Source organism: Aphidius gifuensis, linkage group LG2 (genome assembly GCF_014905175.1).
Source record: "Aphidius gifuensis isolate YNYX2018 linkage group LG2, ASM1490517v1, whole genome shotgun sequence".
Classification (NCBI taxonomy): Eukaryota; Metazoa; Arthropoda; class Insecta; order Hymenoptera; family Braconidae; genus Aphidius; species Aphidius gifuensis.
The window spans coordinates 16,824,974-16,843,360 of record NC_057789.1 but is presented as its reverse complement, the minus strand read 5'-3'; the positions used below and the strand labels follow the sequence as shown (position 1 = coordinate 16,843,360).

Sequence of the window (18,387 nt, the reverse complement as noted above, 5' to 3'; positions counted from 1 at the left end):
CCCTTTCGCAGGGGTATAGAATGTTTTAAATATTTTTATTGAAATCGGGAGGTCGAAATACCTTTAAAATAACTTTTTCGTCAAAATCGGGTAAAATTTTTTAAAATGCCCATTTAAAACAGAACTTGCCTGGATCAATTCTTTACAGTGTAGCCAAGTCTCAGTTTTGTCTGTGACGTCAACAGCGCCTAACAACCTCTGCTCTGGCAAAAAACTCAATATATTGGAATCGGCGCTATTTTAATAGCGGTCCAATCGCTCTTCAATAGCAAAATAAAAATGAAGCATTTTTTTTGAATATAAACAAATTAATCAGATGATGAAACATAAAAAAAAAAATTATACATTTGAACACGTTATCATTTTTTAAACTATATTTTATTATCACCAATTCTAAAATGAGGTCGGCCACCTGATTGATCAACAGGCGTTCGATAGCATTTCAGTAGCAAATCAATAGTAAACCAAAATCATGGATATTGTTCATTAAATATTGTTTTTTTTTTTTTTTTCTGTTTTTTTTTTTTTTCATAAATATTGTCATTTCAGAAAATATATTGTTATATCAATATACAAATCAAAATAAATATATTGATATTTTGATATTACAAAATATTTTGCTATTGATTTGCAATTGTATGCTAGTTGATTGATCTTAACAGAATTTTTTTTTTTTTGCATATTAAACAATATATTACCTCAAAATAATAATATTTATCATAAAATCAATATTTAATAAATAATTTCCATGATTCTGGTTTTCCATCTGATTTAACTTATGGCATAACTTGTTTTATAACCTGAAAAGGTTCCATTTTAGAATCGACAAATTATTTATAATAAAATCTAGTATAGGAATCGTTTATGTGTTTAAATTGTATGGACAATTTTTTGAAAAGTATCATCATCTAATTTATCTGTTTATATTCGAATTAGGGGCTTCATAATTATGGCGTTATTTTGCTATTGAATAGCGATTAGACTGATATTGGAATAACGCTCATTTTAAAGCTTAAACGCTCTCAATTTGTTCTGACGTCTTCTGCCAGGGCGCAATGATTTTATCAATAAAATCTGGCGTTTTACGTAACGATTCCTATTATCTTTAGTGTCTCCAACACCTCACTAATTTTGTTGGTTAGACGATCCAGTCATCTTTCGATAAATATAAAGTTGTGTGTACCAACACGCACACCAACGTATTTTGTTGCCGCTACTCTTTTATTCCAATTTAACGGATATAATTTTCTTTCCAATAAATATCGCAATTTTTTGAAAATATAGAAAATAACAATAGCATTTTTTTCTATTAGTGTGCTAATGATTAAAAATGAAAGAAAGTATTTTAGTAATAGAACTGTTGTACTGGATAAAGTATTTGGATATTCAATTAGGAATTTCGTTGAGCTTTTTCGAATGAAGACAATCGAATTTTTATTTTTTATTTTAAAGTGAGTTTGATCTTAAGTTATTCTATTCAAGTTTTATTGATACATTAAGCTAGAGTTTATTATGTTGATTTACCAAGAGTGGCCTTAAACATAGCTAAATACAAAAAATTTCGTTTGATCGTTTTTATAAAATCACAAGCATTTTTATAAATCATTTTGTAAATACATCGTGTATTGTTTGAGCGAAAGCAAAAACGAAAGTGATTTTATATTTTTATAACGTCTTACACTAATTAATCTTATAGTCTTCCCTTACTGTAGCATTGTTATCATTACTTTATCGAACGCATCTACGTCGGTGAAGCAGGCCATTATCCCACTTTGACACGCCTTTCGCATTACTGAAGTGAAAAAACACTTTGTGAAGTAAAATATAAAAGATGAGTAAGTGTAAAGTAAGATAACAGCTGCTTCACCAATGCAAACGTATATTGAAGTAGAGATAAAAATGCCTACGTAAAGAAAAAACGTCTGTGACACATCTGCATATAAGTAGGGTTCTTTCTCATTCACAGCGTTTGAGAAAGCCCTGCTTTACACACTCGTATCACAATGTACTATTATTGTTATGGCATTCTCGCATACCCAGAGATATAACAACCTATGAAAAAGTTATTAGAATTATAAGATAATGTTGTAAATTGAACGTAATCTAATTGATAACGTCAAAGAAGGGAAATTGTTTGATACTGCTATAGAAATAAAATGATAATTGAGAAGTGTATATTATAAAATAAAAAGAAATACAATAATGCTGTTTTTATAATAAACGAATTGTTTGTTCATTTTTATATTTTACAAGATTTATATGTTCATATCGGATCATTTATTTTACTTAATTTTAGTGTGCAACTTTTTTTTCACAGGGTAGTCGAAAGAAGAAGTATCGCGTCCATGCAAAGCTCAGCATTTACCAGCGTTATTTTTTATGGTTTTTATGATATATAAGGCATTACAAAAGTAACGTCATAATAGTTGACGAATCAATATTATTCATATAAATACTATACATCAAATCCTAACCAGAATATCATCGGGATAAATTATTGAAAAACCCAGGTAGAAATTGAAGTCAATTTTTTTAATTCCTCATGTCAAATTGACGTCAAAAGTAACAATTTTTATAATTGAATTATAAACAACTTACAATTGAATTATACTAGATGGCGTACCAGTGTTCATAAGAGAATAGCAGTGGTAAATCTCTCTAAATCATTTTTTGTGTATTTATTTGATTAATGATTTAAAAATTTAGTTATTGGATTTACTATCTAATAAATTACCTATATAAAAAAAAGCAGTAGCGACGGAAAAGATGGATCTAAAGAATTAATATAGCCAAAAAAATTAAGGGGTAAGCAACATTAATTCATTATTTTCATATTTTCCTCAACTACTGCTTTTCCTTGGTATTTTATTTATTTGTTTGACAAATAAAATTAATACAATTTATTTTAATAAATTAAAATACCAAAAAAAATCAGTAGCTAAGGAAAAGATTAAGCTAAGGAATTAATGTAGCCAAAAAAATTTCGTTTATGTGTTTAAATTGTATGAACAATATTATTACTTTGCAATGAATTTGTATAACTGAATAAATAAAATGAATAATAAATAAATAAAATCGTTTATAAAATAAAATAAAATTGTTCTTTAAATTTAGTTATTACAATACATACATACATATCAATAAAATTTTTATCATTTTTCTATACATTTCCACATTTAAAGAATTTTATGCAAGATCCAACTTGTCTCCGAACACTATTTGCATTGTATTGAAAAATGGTGCAAAATACCTAGAATTGAATTGGCAAACATAAGAGGAATATTATTTCTATAGAAGTAAATTTTTAACTCCGTATGATATTTACAAATCCTCATTTAAATATTTTGACAATAATTTTTTAAAACTTTCTCCGACAGTTTAAAATTTCTTTTCATAGAAAATCACCAGGAGAATTTAAATTTAATGATTATCTTCTAGCTAAGAAGTTTTAAAAACAGCATGACAATTTTGAAAAATAATAATAAAAAATATGATTGACAGTCTGCGAAACCCAGCAGAAATTTCAGAATTTTCTCGGTATTTCCCCACTTTCAAAACATCAATGAATTCTTTTTTTGTGAAATAATTTCAATTTGTCTCCCACCCAAATATTTTTTCAACCATTCACAAACTTTTAAAAATATCGGAAAAAATTTTTAAACCGATCGAAAAATGTGTAATTTAGTGATGAGAGAATTTGTGCTGCATATATACTGTAGTTTGAACATCCAACAGCATTAGATTCTCTCAACTATTGCAAGAGCAAGGCTAGGACAACAACAAATTGAATATTCATCTATAGGTAAGTTTTTTCTTTTTATATTAATCAGTATATTAAATAAATTTACTTCATAATTTTGGCAAAAAATAAAACAATTTATTCGAACAATCATTATAAATAAATAGCCATACAAAATATTGATTATTATTATTATAATTATGAATGATGTAAAATGATATATATGTTTATCATTTTTTAATATTTCAGATAATTCAAAATGTTATTCACAAAAACGAAACAACTCCAAAAAGCAGAACAACGCAAAACATTGAGAGATCTACAAAAAAATATTGTTTATAAAGTAACCAAGCTGCAGAAGTTTACTGGAGGAAAATATGGTGGTGCAGTAACAGCTGAAATCGACAACAACTATTACTTATATTTACCCAACACATTTGCAGATCTTTTTAATTCAGATGAAAAGAAATTCGCTGAGTTACAAGAAGGTGTGAATAAAGGTCGTTTGATTATGGCATGCAATGGCACAGACAATTGCGATATAATATTTGATAATGGCTACGTAATAAATAATGATGATTTTGGTAAAGAAATGGCTTTATGAATCAAAACACAGAAATTTATTATTATTATTATTATTATTATTATTATTATTATTATTATTATTATTATTATTATTATTATTATTATTATTATTATTATTATTATTATTATTATTATTATTATTATTATTATTATTATTATTATTATTATTATTATTATTATTATTATTATTATTATTATTATTATTATTATTATTATTATTATTATTATTATTATTATTATTATTATTATTATTATTATTATTATTATTATTATTATTATTATTATTATTATTATTATTATTATTATTATTATTATTATTATTATTATTATTATTATTATTATTATTATTATTATTATTATTATTATTATTATTATTATTATTATTATTATTATTATTATTATTATTATTATTATTATTATTATTATTATTATTATTATTATTATTATTATTATTATTATTATTATTATTATTATTATTATTATTATTATTATTATTATTATTATTATTATTATTATTATTATTATGTATTATTATTATTATTTTTATTATTATTATTATTATTATTATTATTTTTATTATTATTATTATTATTATTATTATTATTATTATTATTATTATTATTATTATTATTATTTTTATTATTATCTTTATCTTTATCTTTATCTTTATCTTTATCTTTATCATGTAACGAGATCGTATCATGATAATTTCATGCTTTGCATTGGCAATAATTTTTTAGTAGTCTTCACCAAAGCCAAGTAGCATTTTTAATTGTATACATATATCGAAATAGCCAGCTTCATTTGTTAATTTATATTAACTGTCAGGATTCAGCCATCCAGCATTTTCATAATTCATTTTTGAGTTCAATGATAAATAAATGTTAATCGTTGTTTTAATGCCAACATTTCGTGATTTATGAACTAAAACACCATTCAAGTCATAACGTATTTTTTCAAACAAAAAATCCATTGCATTGTGAGTCAGATCAATGCCAGTTGCTGCATCATCACTACTTTTTTACACAATTTGCCACTTATATGTATGTAGCTTTTTGCAGGTAAAACAAACACGTCTTGATTTTGTATAGATATCCTAATTTCATCACTATTATTGAAGCTTGATGATCTGAATGCCTGATGTGCATGTAACTCGTAGTTTGTTATATCATCATTGAATTGGACTGGTGCATTGATATCAAACATATTTTCTTTAATAATTCCGACGTGTAAAACAATTTCTATTTATCCGATTAAAATTCCAAGTTCAGAATTTTTTACTCTGAGTCCCAAATTTTTACCACAAAAATTAACTAGTCTATTGTTTTGATCAACTATTCTTAATTGTAGATGATCAATTGTCTTCACACTAACTGGTAGATAGATTGGATTTGCTGGCACTTCTATTATTTTATAACCAGGAGGAACAGCTGGGAAAAAGTAATGTATTGTATGAACTTTTTTATCATTAACATAAGCACCCGTTGTGATGTTACACTCTATTTGCAGTGTATTTTCTTTTATAATATTCACAGAAAAGTCTGTTACATGTACTTGACTAAGCTCCAATATTCTTCGTGCAAATCCAAGTAAACTTGCTGGTGATTTTCATCGTGTAAAATCAATGGCTCTTTCACTTTCAATAGATGAATGTAAAGTATATTTATTGTATGTCAACTTGACTTTATGTACTTCTAGTCCTTTAGCAAGATCATCAAGTTCACAACTACCTACTGGTATTGTAATTGTATCATCACTCTCATTACTATAATATGGAATTTCGTTATTGTCTTCATCAATATTTGGTATTAAATTGAATGACAAAAAAGAAATGAGAGCTAGCGAATATTTTTTTCCATTAGATAATTGAATTGGTGGAAAATATTGTGTCTCAAGAATTGATGTTTGTCCAGTTAATGTTAAAGTAAGTGTTGGTGTAAGGTGTTCTTTGTACTCTTAAACGCATCATGTTTAATAAATTTCATGTTATTAATTTACCAACAGTTATTAAGTTGAAATTGATACTCTGGGTATATATCTTGATTACCAAGGCACATCGTACAGAATTATTGTCACGTATATACCTCCAGAAGTTGTTAATAGCAACAGCAAGTTATTTTCAAGGTTTATTGAAGTACTTCATGAGTATTTAATTAAATTTAAAAGTAACCTGATTATCGCTGGTGACTTCAATCTCCCTGAATATAACTCAATGAACTCATCACATATTGGTAAAATTTACTCAAATATTTCTTTGCTGTTGTCTGCTTTAAATCTTCAACAATGTAATACCATACTAAACTCTCATGATATATTACTTGACCTTGTATTTGTATCCTGTCCTAACTGCACTATATCACGTGGTTCTGCCTTGGTTCAGCCTGATACTTATCATCCTCCACTTTTGCTACAAATCTTTCATAACTCACCGTCACCCAACATTATCACTGGTCCCTCAATCTCTAACGACTTAAATACTAAATATATTGTTAAATATATTAACATAGATAATTTTAAGATCAAATTAAGATCTACTAATTGGCAAGCTATTATGGGTGACAGCATGGTATCGGTTGATTATCTTTGTGATATTTTTTACAATATTCTTTTTGATATACTCAATGTTTGTTACCACCCTAAGTTGCCCAATCACAAATCATTATCCTATCCATGCTGGTACTGAACTGAACTTATCAGTCTCATCTTATCTAAACATAAATATTATAAATTACTTAAACGCAATACATCAGCCACTAATTCTTTAAGATTACAATCAATTACTAAGTCAATTAAACATTTAACTCACAGAGATTTTTTGTCTCAAAACAATAGTATTGATTCCAACCTCAAAATGAACCCTAAATTATTCTGGAAATTTATAAACTAAAAAAAAGTCAATTTTCGACAATAAACTGTCTGCTTATTAATATAATTCATGATTCATCAACCATCTCTAACTCATTTGCTTCGCACTTTGCAGAAGTATTTCATAATATTAATAATATTAATAGCAATAGTAGTAACAGAAATACTCTTAATGATAATAGCAGCTATAATAATAATATGGTAAATAGTAATAGTATCAAAAATTACACTAAAACCAATAATAATATGGTAAGTGATATTCACTCCAGCTTTGATCTACTCATGTCTCCATACTCGCATAATAATCATATTACACACATTACCCTTGATGACATTTCTCGTGCAATTCTGAAAGTAAAAAATCATAACTCATCTGGTCTTGATAATCTGTCTGGTACTGTAATTAAGATTTGCCCTGATGCTCTAATCCAACCACTATACTATATTTTCAACAAGGCATTGTTTTCTGGTATTTATCCATCAGTCTGGAAACAGTCTACCCTTGTATAAAAAAGGTAATCCTTTACTTGTCTCTAACTATAGGCAAATATCACTTCTTCCTGTATGCTCTAAACTATTTAAAATAATACTCTATAAGGTTATCATGTCCTACTTTTTACCTTTTTAATCTCGATATCAACATGGCTTCACACCTATGAGAAGTACATGTACGAACCTTGTTGAGTTTACACAATTTGTCTCCAGTCATTTAGACAATAACGTACAGGTAGATGTGATATATACTGACATGACTAAGGCGTTCGATAGGATTGACTGGCTAACACTTGTCTCTAAATTACTATCGATTAATCTACCTCACTCTCTCATCAACCTAATCTGGTCTTATCTTGTCGATCGCCTTTGTTATGTGTTCATCAATGGCACTCTTTCTGCACCCTACTCGCCAACATCTGGAGTCATCCAAGGATCCAATTTGGGTCCACTACTCTTCAACATCTATATCAATGACTTATCAGAACGTCTTTTCTGCTTTTCATTATTGTATGCTGATGATATCAAGTTATTTTTGCCTATTCAATCTGTTCATGACTGTCAACACTTGCAGGCAAACTTAAATAAATTTGTCTAATGGTGCACAATCAACAGTCTTGAAGTTAATATTGTAAAATGCAGTACCATGTCATATAGTAAATCTACTCATCCACTCATTTATAACTACTGTATTAAAGGAACAATGCTATCTCGCTTGCGTATTACTACTGACCTTGGTATTGTGTTTGACAATAAACTTCTATTTAACTCTCAAGTGGAACATGTTGTTAAATTTGCGATGTCATCACTGAGTCTTGTTTTTTGTCTTGCAAAATCATTTAAAAACCCTACTACCATCAAGGCTATCTATAAATCATTTGTCAGATCGAGGCTGGACTACTGTATCTCTGTTTATTACTTACGTACTAAAAAACAACTAGCTCTATTCTATAAAGTTCAGAGAAGGTTCATGAAATACTTGTTTTATCGTACGCAGGCTCTGTCCTTTGATAGAGGTTGTGATGACGATGCCTTAATCCAACTTGCAGACATGACTAGTATTTCAGTTCACCGTGACACACTTGTAATCATTTTCTTTATTAAACTACTAACAGGTGTAGTTAACTGTCCTGACCTCTTATCTGATGTCAGGATTAGGATTCTATCCACTAAATTGTATGTGGTTGGACGCCGTACGCTGCGCATCGTCTCTCGTAAGCATTTTTAACAAATTTCCATTATTGATCTTAAAGTCAATTTAATTGTTAATTATCATACTGTCAGTACGGATCCACCAGCTATATATATTATTGTGTAAAAAAGAAGTGTTATTTTCAATAATTTAATAGTTTTTTATGTGCTAAAAGTTGAGTCGGTTGTAACATAACCTCTCAGGCGTCATTGACTTAACGACATTTGTCACATATAATTTTATTAATACAACAATTGTTATACGATATTTAAAATATAAAGTGATTAACAACTTGATTTTATTGACACATAAACATTACAAAGTAATAGTGTAATTATCAAACTGCAAAAGCACTAGAGACATAAGATCTAAGACCAAGCGTGGTATCAGTGTCATTTTAACCTGGTTACATATACAATATTATTTCAAAGTGTGCTACTATAAAATAATTGTTTAAATCAAGAAACATCTTGCATAATTGTGGAGTTTATCATATCATATACATATGTATATAAGTTTTACCGCATTACATTGACATCATCTTCTAGACCTGGTGGTTTGGGCGTGGTCACATATACAATATTAAGTCAAAGTGTGCTACTATAAATAATTGTTTAAATCAAGAAACATCTTGTTGGTTCATAATTGTGGAGTTTATCATATTATATACATATGTATATAGTATCACTGCGTTACATTGACATCATCTTCTAGACCTGGTGGTTTGGGCGTGGTCGCCTGTATACTCTTCTTTATCTTCAATATATCGCAGTTAATTCATAATCTTACCACTACCAGCACTTTGTTATTCTGTTCTACATTACCTACCAAGGTTTTTAATTTGTCACACCAGACGTCGCTACTCGTGAATATCAATCAGCTGTATCATCAGCTGTATCATCATATACACACAATGTCAATAGTGAGATCTCCAACAAGACCTAGCACATCTCTTGACTGTCATGATGATGTATTTAGTTCCAATAACATCATGTTATTGAACTCACAACAAGCAAGCTCCAATGGTATTATGTCACAATCATCTGAGTCAACTATGACTGATAAACGTCCTCCTGGTCGGCCACGTAAAAACACAACATCTACTGGTGATATTACACTTGAACAAATCAAGAGCCTCCTTGATCAACAAACAGTATCAATTGATGCATCGATTGATGCTAAATTAAGCAATATTATTGATACATTTAAATCTTTTACAGTTACTGTAAATAAAAAATTTGCAACAATTGATGCTGAATTAGGTCAGCTTAACAACAATGTAAAAATACTAAATACAACAATTGGGAACAACTCAACACAAATCAAAACAAATACATCAACTATTGCTGATAATCAAATGAGTATCACTCAAATGAGTGATGATATAAATAATAGTAAATTAATTCTGGAACGTATGCCAAACGTCATTGTTTTTGGCATACCTGAAGACCCAGATAACGAGTTAAATGTTACCCAACGTGTTGTAAGTGATAGAGGTAAGGTTGATCAACTAATACAACTTGTTTTTGACTCTCAACCGAGTATTGGTACTGTCAAAGTGACATCGTCAAGAATTCACCCTCATTCTGGTGCCTTAACAAAGCCCAGAATGACAAAGGTGAAATTTAATAATATTTTCTATAAAGATATCTTTGTGCAGAGATTCATGGAGATGAAAAAGGCGAAATCACTGACAGGTTGGATGGCAGCACTGGTTATCTCACAGGACTTTACACCCTCTCAACTGGCACAAAGACGTCAGTTGAAAACTCAGCTGGCACAAGATGGGGTTACAAACCCACGAATCAGGTTCATCAATGGGGTCTTCAAGGTTCAGGCCAACACACACCCAACAACGTGATATCTAATAATAGCACAAAATTTAGCAATAATAAATCATTATCACTGTCTAAAACAAATATTGTATACTCTCAATCACCTACATGTCTTCCTTCAGCTAATTCATCTTTATCTTTCAGTTCTAATTCTACTGGTACTATGGCACATTCTGATCTAGGTTTTACAATTCTTTACCAAAATACTAGAAGCATCAAAAACAAATTTGAGGATACGTATGTTAATTCGCTCGTACTTGATCCTGATATTATTCTCATTACTGAATCATAGCTGGATCCTAGTATATCATCCTATCATTACTTTGAAAGCCAACATTTTGTTGTCTTCAGAGCTGATAGAGATATTAATTATAAAACAAAAGGTGGAGGTGTACTCTGTGCAGTAAAATTAAATAAATTTAATAATCTACACATACTTAACTTACCAGAGGAGATCAATAACATTATTGAGATTAATATACTGGGTATATACCTTGATTATCTTGGTCTACCTTACAGAATAATTGTAGTTTACATTCCCCCTGATATCATTAATAGTAAGAGCAAAATATTTACTAAGTTTATAAAACTACTGCAAGAATATTTAAGTACATATAAGAACAATTTGATTATAGCTGGGGATTTTAATTTACCTGATTACAATACAACATCAAAATCATCAAATATTATGGTCTACTCTATTATATCTATGTTTATTAATACACTTAACCTACAACAACTCAATTCTGTTAAGAACTCTCATGATAAAATTCTTGACCTTATTCTTGTATCTGGTGCCACTTGTATCGTTTCTCAGGGATCAGCTTTGGTTAAACAGGATGACTATCATCCACCTCTTCACCTATACATTGCTCACTACACCTCTAAGTGTAGTAGCTCTAAGTCATCACTCGTCTTATCATCAAAATATAATATTAAGTATTTAGATGTAGATAAATTTAAGATACAGTTAAGAAACATAAACTGGGTAAATCAGCTCAACCTTGATGATACTACAACTACAGTTGATGATCTTTGTAAAAACTTTTATGATACTTTCTTTAAATTAGTTGACAGTAATTACTGTCCCCCTAAATATCATCATAGGACATATAAGTATTCTAACTGGTACTCATCTGAGCTGATTGCTCTTATCAAAGGCAAACATAAATACCTAAAAATTAAAAAATCTAATGATTCACTAGCAATAAATTCAAGAGTCAAATCAATTACTTTAGCAATAAAACAAGTAACTACTCGAGATCTCGAGTTATATAATAAGAAAATCGAGAGTAATATTAGTAAAAATCCAAAGATGTTTTGGAAATTTATCAATGATAAAAAACATCAAACTAACACACTGAACTGTCTGTTAATTAATAATACTATTAATTATAATTTACAGGATATATCCTGATGCATTTGCTGTACATTTCTCTAGTGTATTTAATAAACTTGGTACTAATGTAAAATCCAGCTTGGACTTGGTTGTGGATAATGGGTTTTTGAATGATCAGGATCTTGTTACCTCTGAGGATGTTGCTCGTGCTATCCTAATTGTTAAAAACAGCAATACTTGTGGTTATGATAACCTGCCTGGTTCGTTAATAAGGATTTGCCCAGATGCTTTGATAGAACCTCTCAAGATTATATTTGATATGGCTATATCCACAGGTATTTACCCTACCTGTTGGAAACACTCAGTGGTTAAGCCACTATTTAAAGCAGGTAATCCGTTGATAGTATCGAACTACAGACAAATATCTCTTCTCCCTGTTTGTTCTAAAATCTTTGAAAAATTACTCTACAAGGTTATCATGTCTTACTTCTCTCCTTATCTGTCTAGCTACCAACATGGATTCACACCCATGCGTAGCACCTGTTCTAACCTTGTGGAGTTTAGTCAATATGTATCGTCTCATCTTAACAAGAGCATTCAGGTTGATGTGATATACACAGACATGACAAAGGCATTTGACAAGATAAACTGGGTAACTTTAGTTACTAAATTAGTTGCAATTAACTTGCCTCTCTCCTACATAAACCTTGTTTGGTCTTACCTTGTTGATCGCTGCTGTTATGTCTGTGTCAATGGGATTTTATCATCACCATATAGACCAACTTCTGGTGTACCTCAAGGGTCTAATTTAGGCCCATTGTTGTTTAACATTTATATTAATGATTTATCTAGCAGATTATCCTGCTATACACTACTTTATGCTGACGATGTTAAACTGTACTTACCTATCAAAACACTGAATGATTGCCATTACTTACAAAAAAATTTAAATATTTTCGTAGGTTGGTGTGAGTCCAACGACCTTCAAGTAAATATAGCCAAGTGCAACTCTATGGCCTGGTTTTTCGTTTGTCTAGATCATTCAAGAGTCCCTCTACAATAAAAGCACTGTACAATGCATTCGTAAAGTCTAAGCTGGATTATTGTACAGCGGCGTATGCATTAAGAACTAAAAAACAACTTCAGTTAATGAACAAAGTTCAGCGTAGATTCATAAAGTACTTGCTATATCGCACACAGGCATTGGTTCTAGATAGAGGATGTGATGATATGACAAACATCTCGGTACATCGTGATACATTAACAATAATCTTTTTTATTAAATTGCTAACCGGAGCTGTTGATTGTCTAGGTCTACTCTCTGATGTTAGGTTACGAATATTGGCAACTAAACTAAGAAATGTATCACCATTCTACTCTACAACTGGACAATGTGTGTCATCAACTATTCCTCCCTTACAAAATATGATCGAACTTACAAATAAAGCGTGTCGTAACACGTCACTGTTTAGCAGAGTTATGTCTTGTGAGCACATTACACCTGGGTTTATACTAGACTGTGTCAAATTGTCTAGACAGTCTTAAATATGGTATTTTGATTTGACTTTGATTTGGGTAGTTTTCTAATATTGTTATTTATTCTTAACTTTTTAAGCCATCATCATTTAGGAATTATCAACAAAAATATATACTATAATATGATTATTGATTATTGTGAGTAACACTTATATCTAATATTTAAGGATTTAATTTGAGAAATTGTAATATATTATGTATTTTGTATTTAAATTGCTTACTGCAATTTTACCCTGGTCCCAATAATGGCCTCCAGCCCTGGGATATTAAATAAAATAAAATAAAATAAAAAATAAATTACGTAGTGTGTCACCGTTCTATGCTGTATCTGGATCATGTGTATCGTCATCTCAACCTCCGCTAATCAATATGATAAACACAACTAATAACGTATGCAGACACACGTTATTATTCAATAAATTGATGTCGTTAATTTTAAGGCATTATTATTATTATTATTTTTATTTCTTAATTCTAATTTTAGTCATTAATTACTAAATCTTATTTCACTTATTGTATATATAGCTGTTATATTGTACTACTATATAGTGTACTACGTTATTGTAAAATAATATTTCTAATTGTAAAACTGCTAAATTGTGGAATTTTTTTTTCTGCAATTTTACTCTGTAACCCTTTAATGGCTGTAAAAGCCGCTGGGTACATGAAAATCAAATGAATAAATAAATAAATAAACAAATAAATAAATAAACAATTATTTAATAATTCACAATTTTATGATGCAACTACCACTTGATAATTACTTTACATTTTAGTTTTAATTATTACTTACAATAAAACCTTAGCAAGCTGACTTTCAAGGCGGTGATTTATATCTCACGTTAAAATTTTTAATTATTAATGAGGAACAAAAATACGACCAAAATAATGATTTTAAGTTATTATCGATCAAATGAATTTAGTGAGTTATAAATTTAATTAGAGATTAGAATGATTTTAACCGATCAAGATTTTACTTGTAATATTCTGAATTTTTATTTTAATATTTCAAATTTATTTGATATTATGAAAATTGTTTTTTAAAAATTAACAAACAAATTTATCAAATATAACCTGAAAATGGCTGGTATTTTAAATAATAATAGCACAACAATTTATATTTATATTAATCAAGTATTGTTGTAATTTTATTAAATTAATTTGGTCACCCTATTCGCACACATGCTCACACACACACACACACACTATTCATACAATAACATTCAATCCATTGTAAATTTATTATTGTTAATTTCGTTTTCATTGATTTTATCGATATCTGTTGTTGATTTTTCTAAAGAAAAATGGTCTTGATGTGTTCATAATTGTTGCATCCTTAAAATTAGTAGTTCAATTGATGAAAGAATTAATACCATTTGATTGTGACATTTAAAAATGCATTAAGACTTTCTTGACCATTTGATAATTTCAATGATATTAATAACGTGCCTGACACTTATGGTCTCAACATTGCTAACACATGTTCTTTGTATTTTTGATTTTGATTATCGTTTTCATTATTTATTTTTATTGATGATTCTTGTTGATAATTTAATTTCCGAACATTATTACTTTTTGGTAATGTTATTTCCATTAATAATTCCGAACTCATTCTTCCATTTTTTTTTTTCGGTCTTGTAAAAGTTCTTTTATCAATTGTTTTTGTTGCATCATTTGACAAATCATTAAGTGAACTTACTGATAAATCTTTTCTTTACCAAACTTGAAGATCTTCGACATTTGATGATATTTTGTCACTCACTGACAGCAACCATCTTTCATTGTTATCAAAATTAACATGTGATAGATCAATCATACTATCGAGAAATTCGTTGATATGATGGTTTGGGCATCATTGTTTTAAATATTATTCACTTTATCTGACATTTCATTATTATTAATATTTATTACTCAAACTTACAGAATAATTGTGCATCAACCATCACAAAAAGATGAACAAGTCAAAAATAATATTTAAAAATATGTTAGCTTTTTTGCTCTATAGACAGATGCTTCTGGCAGCTGATTTAAATATTCAGAAATAAATCCTTTTACATATAACTTAATAAAAAAAAAAAACTCATTAAACTTGATGAAAAGGAAAATAAACAATAACAACAGCATGTGACTTGGAATTATAGCTTAAAGCAGCTTAAAAAATCATTATTCAATTCGCGCCATCGATGCGATATTGAATACTGTAAATATACCTAAAAGTTTTTTAACAGTGCTTCGATTTGATTTCATTTTATAATGTTTGTCAGAATGCCTTAACTTTTGAGAGAAATTTCAGGAAAAACGTAATTTCTGGAACTGTAATAATCCCAACAACATATAGCGAGCGCAACATCGATGCGGTATTGAATACTGTCCTGATATAAAGGTTCTTTCACACCATTCTACTATTCTTGCTCAATTTTATTTTATAATGTTGTCGAATAGCTCTGGACTTGGAAGCCATAATGCTTTGATCTGATTTGGGTTTAGAATGTTTGTCAGAGTGTGGTAAGGTTTTAAAGAAATATCAAGAAAAACGCAATTTCTGAAATTGATTTTAAACTTTAAAAAAAAAGTTTACATCTAAAAAATCTGTTTTTTTTTTATTAAAAAGTTTAATATTGATTCAATAGGATGATCAGAAGACAAAATATCTTTATCTCATCAATCATATTTTAAAATAAATTCCCAAGAAATTGGAGGGTTAGGGTTAGCTCTATGCCGTGTATATTAGGCACGGTAGGTATCTGGTTCCTCCACTTTCTTTTTTTTTCTCATACTTGACGCGAGGCACTACCGTGCCTCTTGATACTAGTACATTAGTACATATGATGATCAGGATTCGCGCCCATATCCCAACGACATATGGTGCGCGCACCAACGCTGCGATTTGAATACTGTAGCACGATCGATGCGACATTGAATACTGTACTAATATAAATAAAGGCTCTTTCACACCATTCGACTATTATTGCTCAATTTTATTTTATAAGGTTGTCGAATTGCTCTGAACTTGGAAGCTATAATACTTTAATATAAAATTTCGTTCTATAAAGTTTGTCAGAGTGCCCTAACTTTTTAAAGAAATCCAAGAAAAAACGCAATTTCTGACAATGATTTTGAAGTTTGAAAAAAAAGTATACATCTAAAAAATTTGTTTTTTTTTCTATAAAAAAGTGTGATTTTGATTTAATAAAATGATGAGAAGACATAATATTTTCATCTGATAAATCATATTTTAAAATAATTTCCCAAGGAATTGGAGGGTTAGGCTTTATGCCGATAATATATAGGCACGGTAGTTGATCTCGTTTCTCCCACTTTTTTTTTTTTCTCACACTGAGAAAATTTTCCTTCTAAAATTACAGGAGGCTCCTGTTTTACCAGGACGTAAGACCATTCCTTCAATTTTTACGGGATTTTCCATTAACTTTAAATAAAAACATACGGATATCTTAAAGAAAAACTCTGAATTATTAAGTGAATGGTCTTACGTCCCGGTATTACTGGAGCCTTCCGTAATTATAAAAGGAAAATTTGCCTCTTGATCCGGCTACGATATTTCAACGGTAGCTCCATCTGTGATAAAAAAAAAATCTCTTGGCTTATTCGGATGAATCCTGTTCCGTAAGAAAAAATATTCGTACAGTAGCTAATTTGATTCATTGGCATATATTATGATTGAATAAAATTCACAGAACGTAATCGACATTTTTATTTATACATTGCTCATCGATTCAATAAAAAGTAGATTGCACTAAAAAAAAAAATGAAATAAATCTAGTGATTAAAATCTTTAACTCGTGAATTATATTCATTTATAAAAACGTGTATTCCTTGAATTCGAATCACTCTGTTTACATGACGTATGCATTTCTCATCAATTTTCGAGATTAAATTTGATAAAACGATTTCATATGCGTGTTGAGCCATTTACTATTCAAAAGCACGTAAATTCAAGCAAATGTTAATGATAGTTCATTTCTTTTTCAGTGATTAACATTGATATTTTATCTGGCCGTAATTGAAAAACCCTTATGTACATGAAAGGATTCAGCCAGGTACCATTGACAACCTATAATTTTGTTTAAGGGAGTTCGAACGAAAAAAGTACAAACAAGAAATGTGACCTAGTGGGCCCCTCAATCCTATAGTAAAAATTTATAAAATTTTATGCGGCACCCCTCACTTTTTTCTGCGTAGACGGTCCTGTTTTCCCCCAATACATGTGCGGTTGTGTGTATCTATATGCACACAAACGTATTTTGTTACCTCCACTCCTTCACTCTTTGACTTTTTTTTTTTTTTTAAACAATGATTGTTTAACTTTCTAGCAGGTAACTTGAACTTTTTTTTTTTCTATAATTATTCTAAGATTTTAAAGTTTCATACAGATAGTTTTTTATTGAGGTGTGAATTTAAGAACACGGTAAAAATTTGATATATGTTTTTTTTTTTTTAACATTTTTCGACTTTCCCGTAAACGTACACGTTAAAAGTTGTTGACTTTAAACATTAATAACTATTTTACTAGCAGGTATAGACTTCTGAAATTTTGGCATAAGATGGATAACTATTTCATAAACCTACTCTAAAAATTTAATAAAAAGTTAAATAGAATCGAGTGTTGTTCGAACTCCCTTAATGAAATCATAAATAATATTTTTTGTTTTCGTGCCAACATCAATGCATAAAATATTCAAATTATATGTATAAATCAGAAATAATATCCTTTATAACTATAAGCTTAGATACTGGCATTAAATATCATAGTAGATGCAATAATATATTGTGTGCAAATAAAAGT

The 18,387-nt window shown here is 29.0% G+C and overlaps 1 protein-coding gene across 1 annotated transcript; it reads left to right on the top strand.

The window, feature by feature from the left end:
* Nucleotides 1–5,965: 5,965 nt before the first annotated feature.
* Nucleotides 5,966–13,976, top strand: LOC122849231. The gene is made up of 2 exons (XM_044147903.1): nt 5,966–6,248; nt 6,329–13,976. The coding sequence occupies exon 2, from the start codon at nt 9,787–9,789 to the stop codon at nt 10,732–10,734; it is 948 nt and encodes a 315-aa protein (XP_044003838.1). The 5' UTR covers nt 5,966–6,248; nt 6,329–9,786; the 3' UTR covers nt 10,735–13,976.
* The last annotated feature ends 4,411 nt before the right edge of the window (nt 13,977–18,387 follow it).

Bases quoted from the DNA above. Each gene is read 5' to 3' on its own strand.
- LOC122849231 (XM_044147903.1), top strand. From the start codon at position 9,787: ATGTCAATAGTGAGATCTCCAACAAGACCTAGCACATCTCTTGACTGT.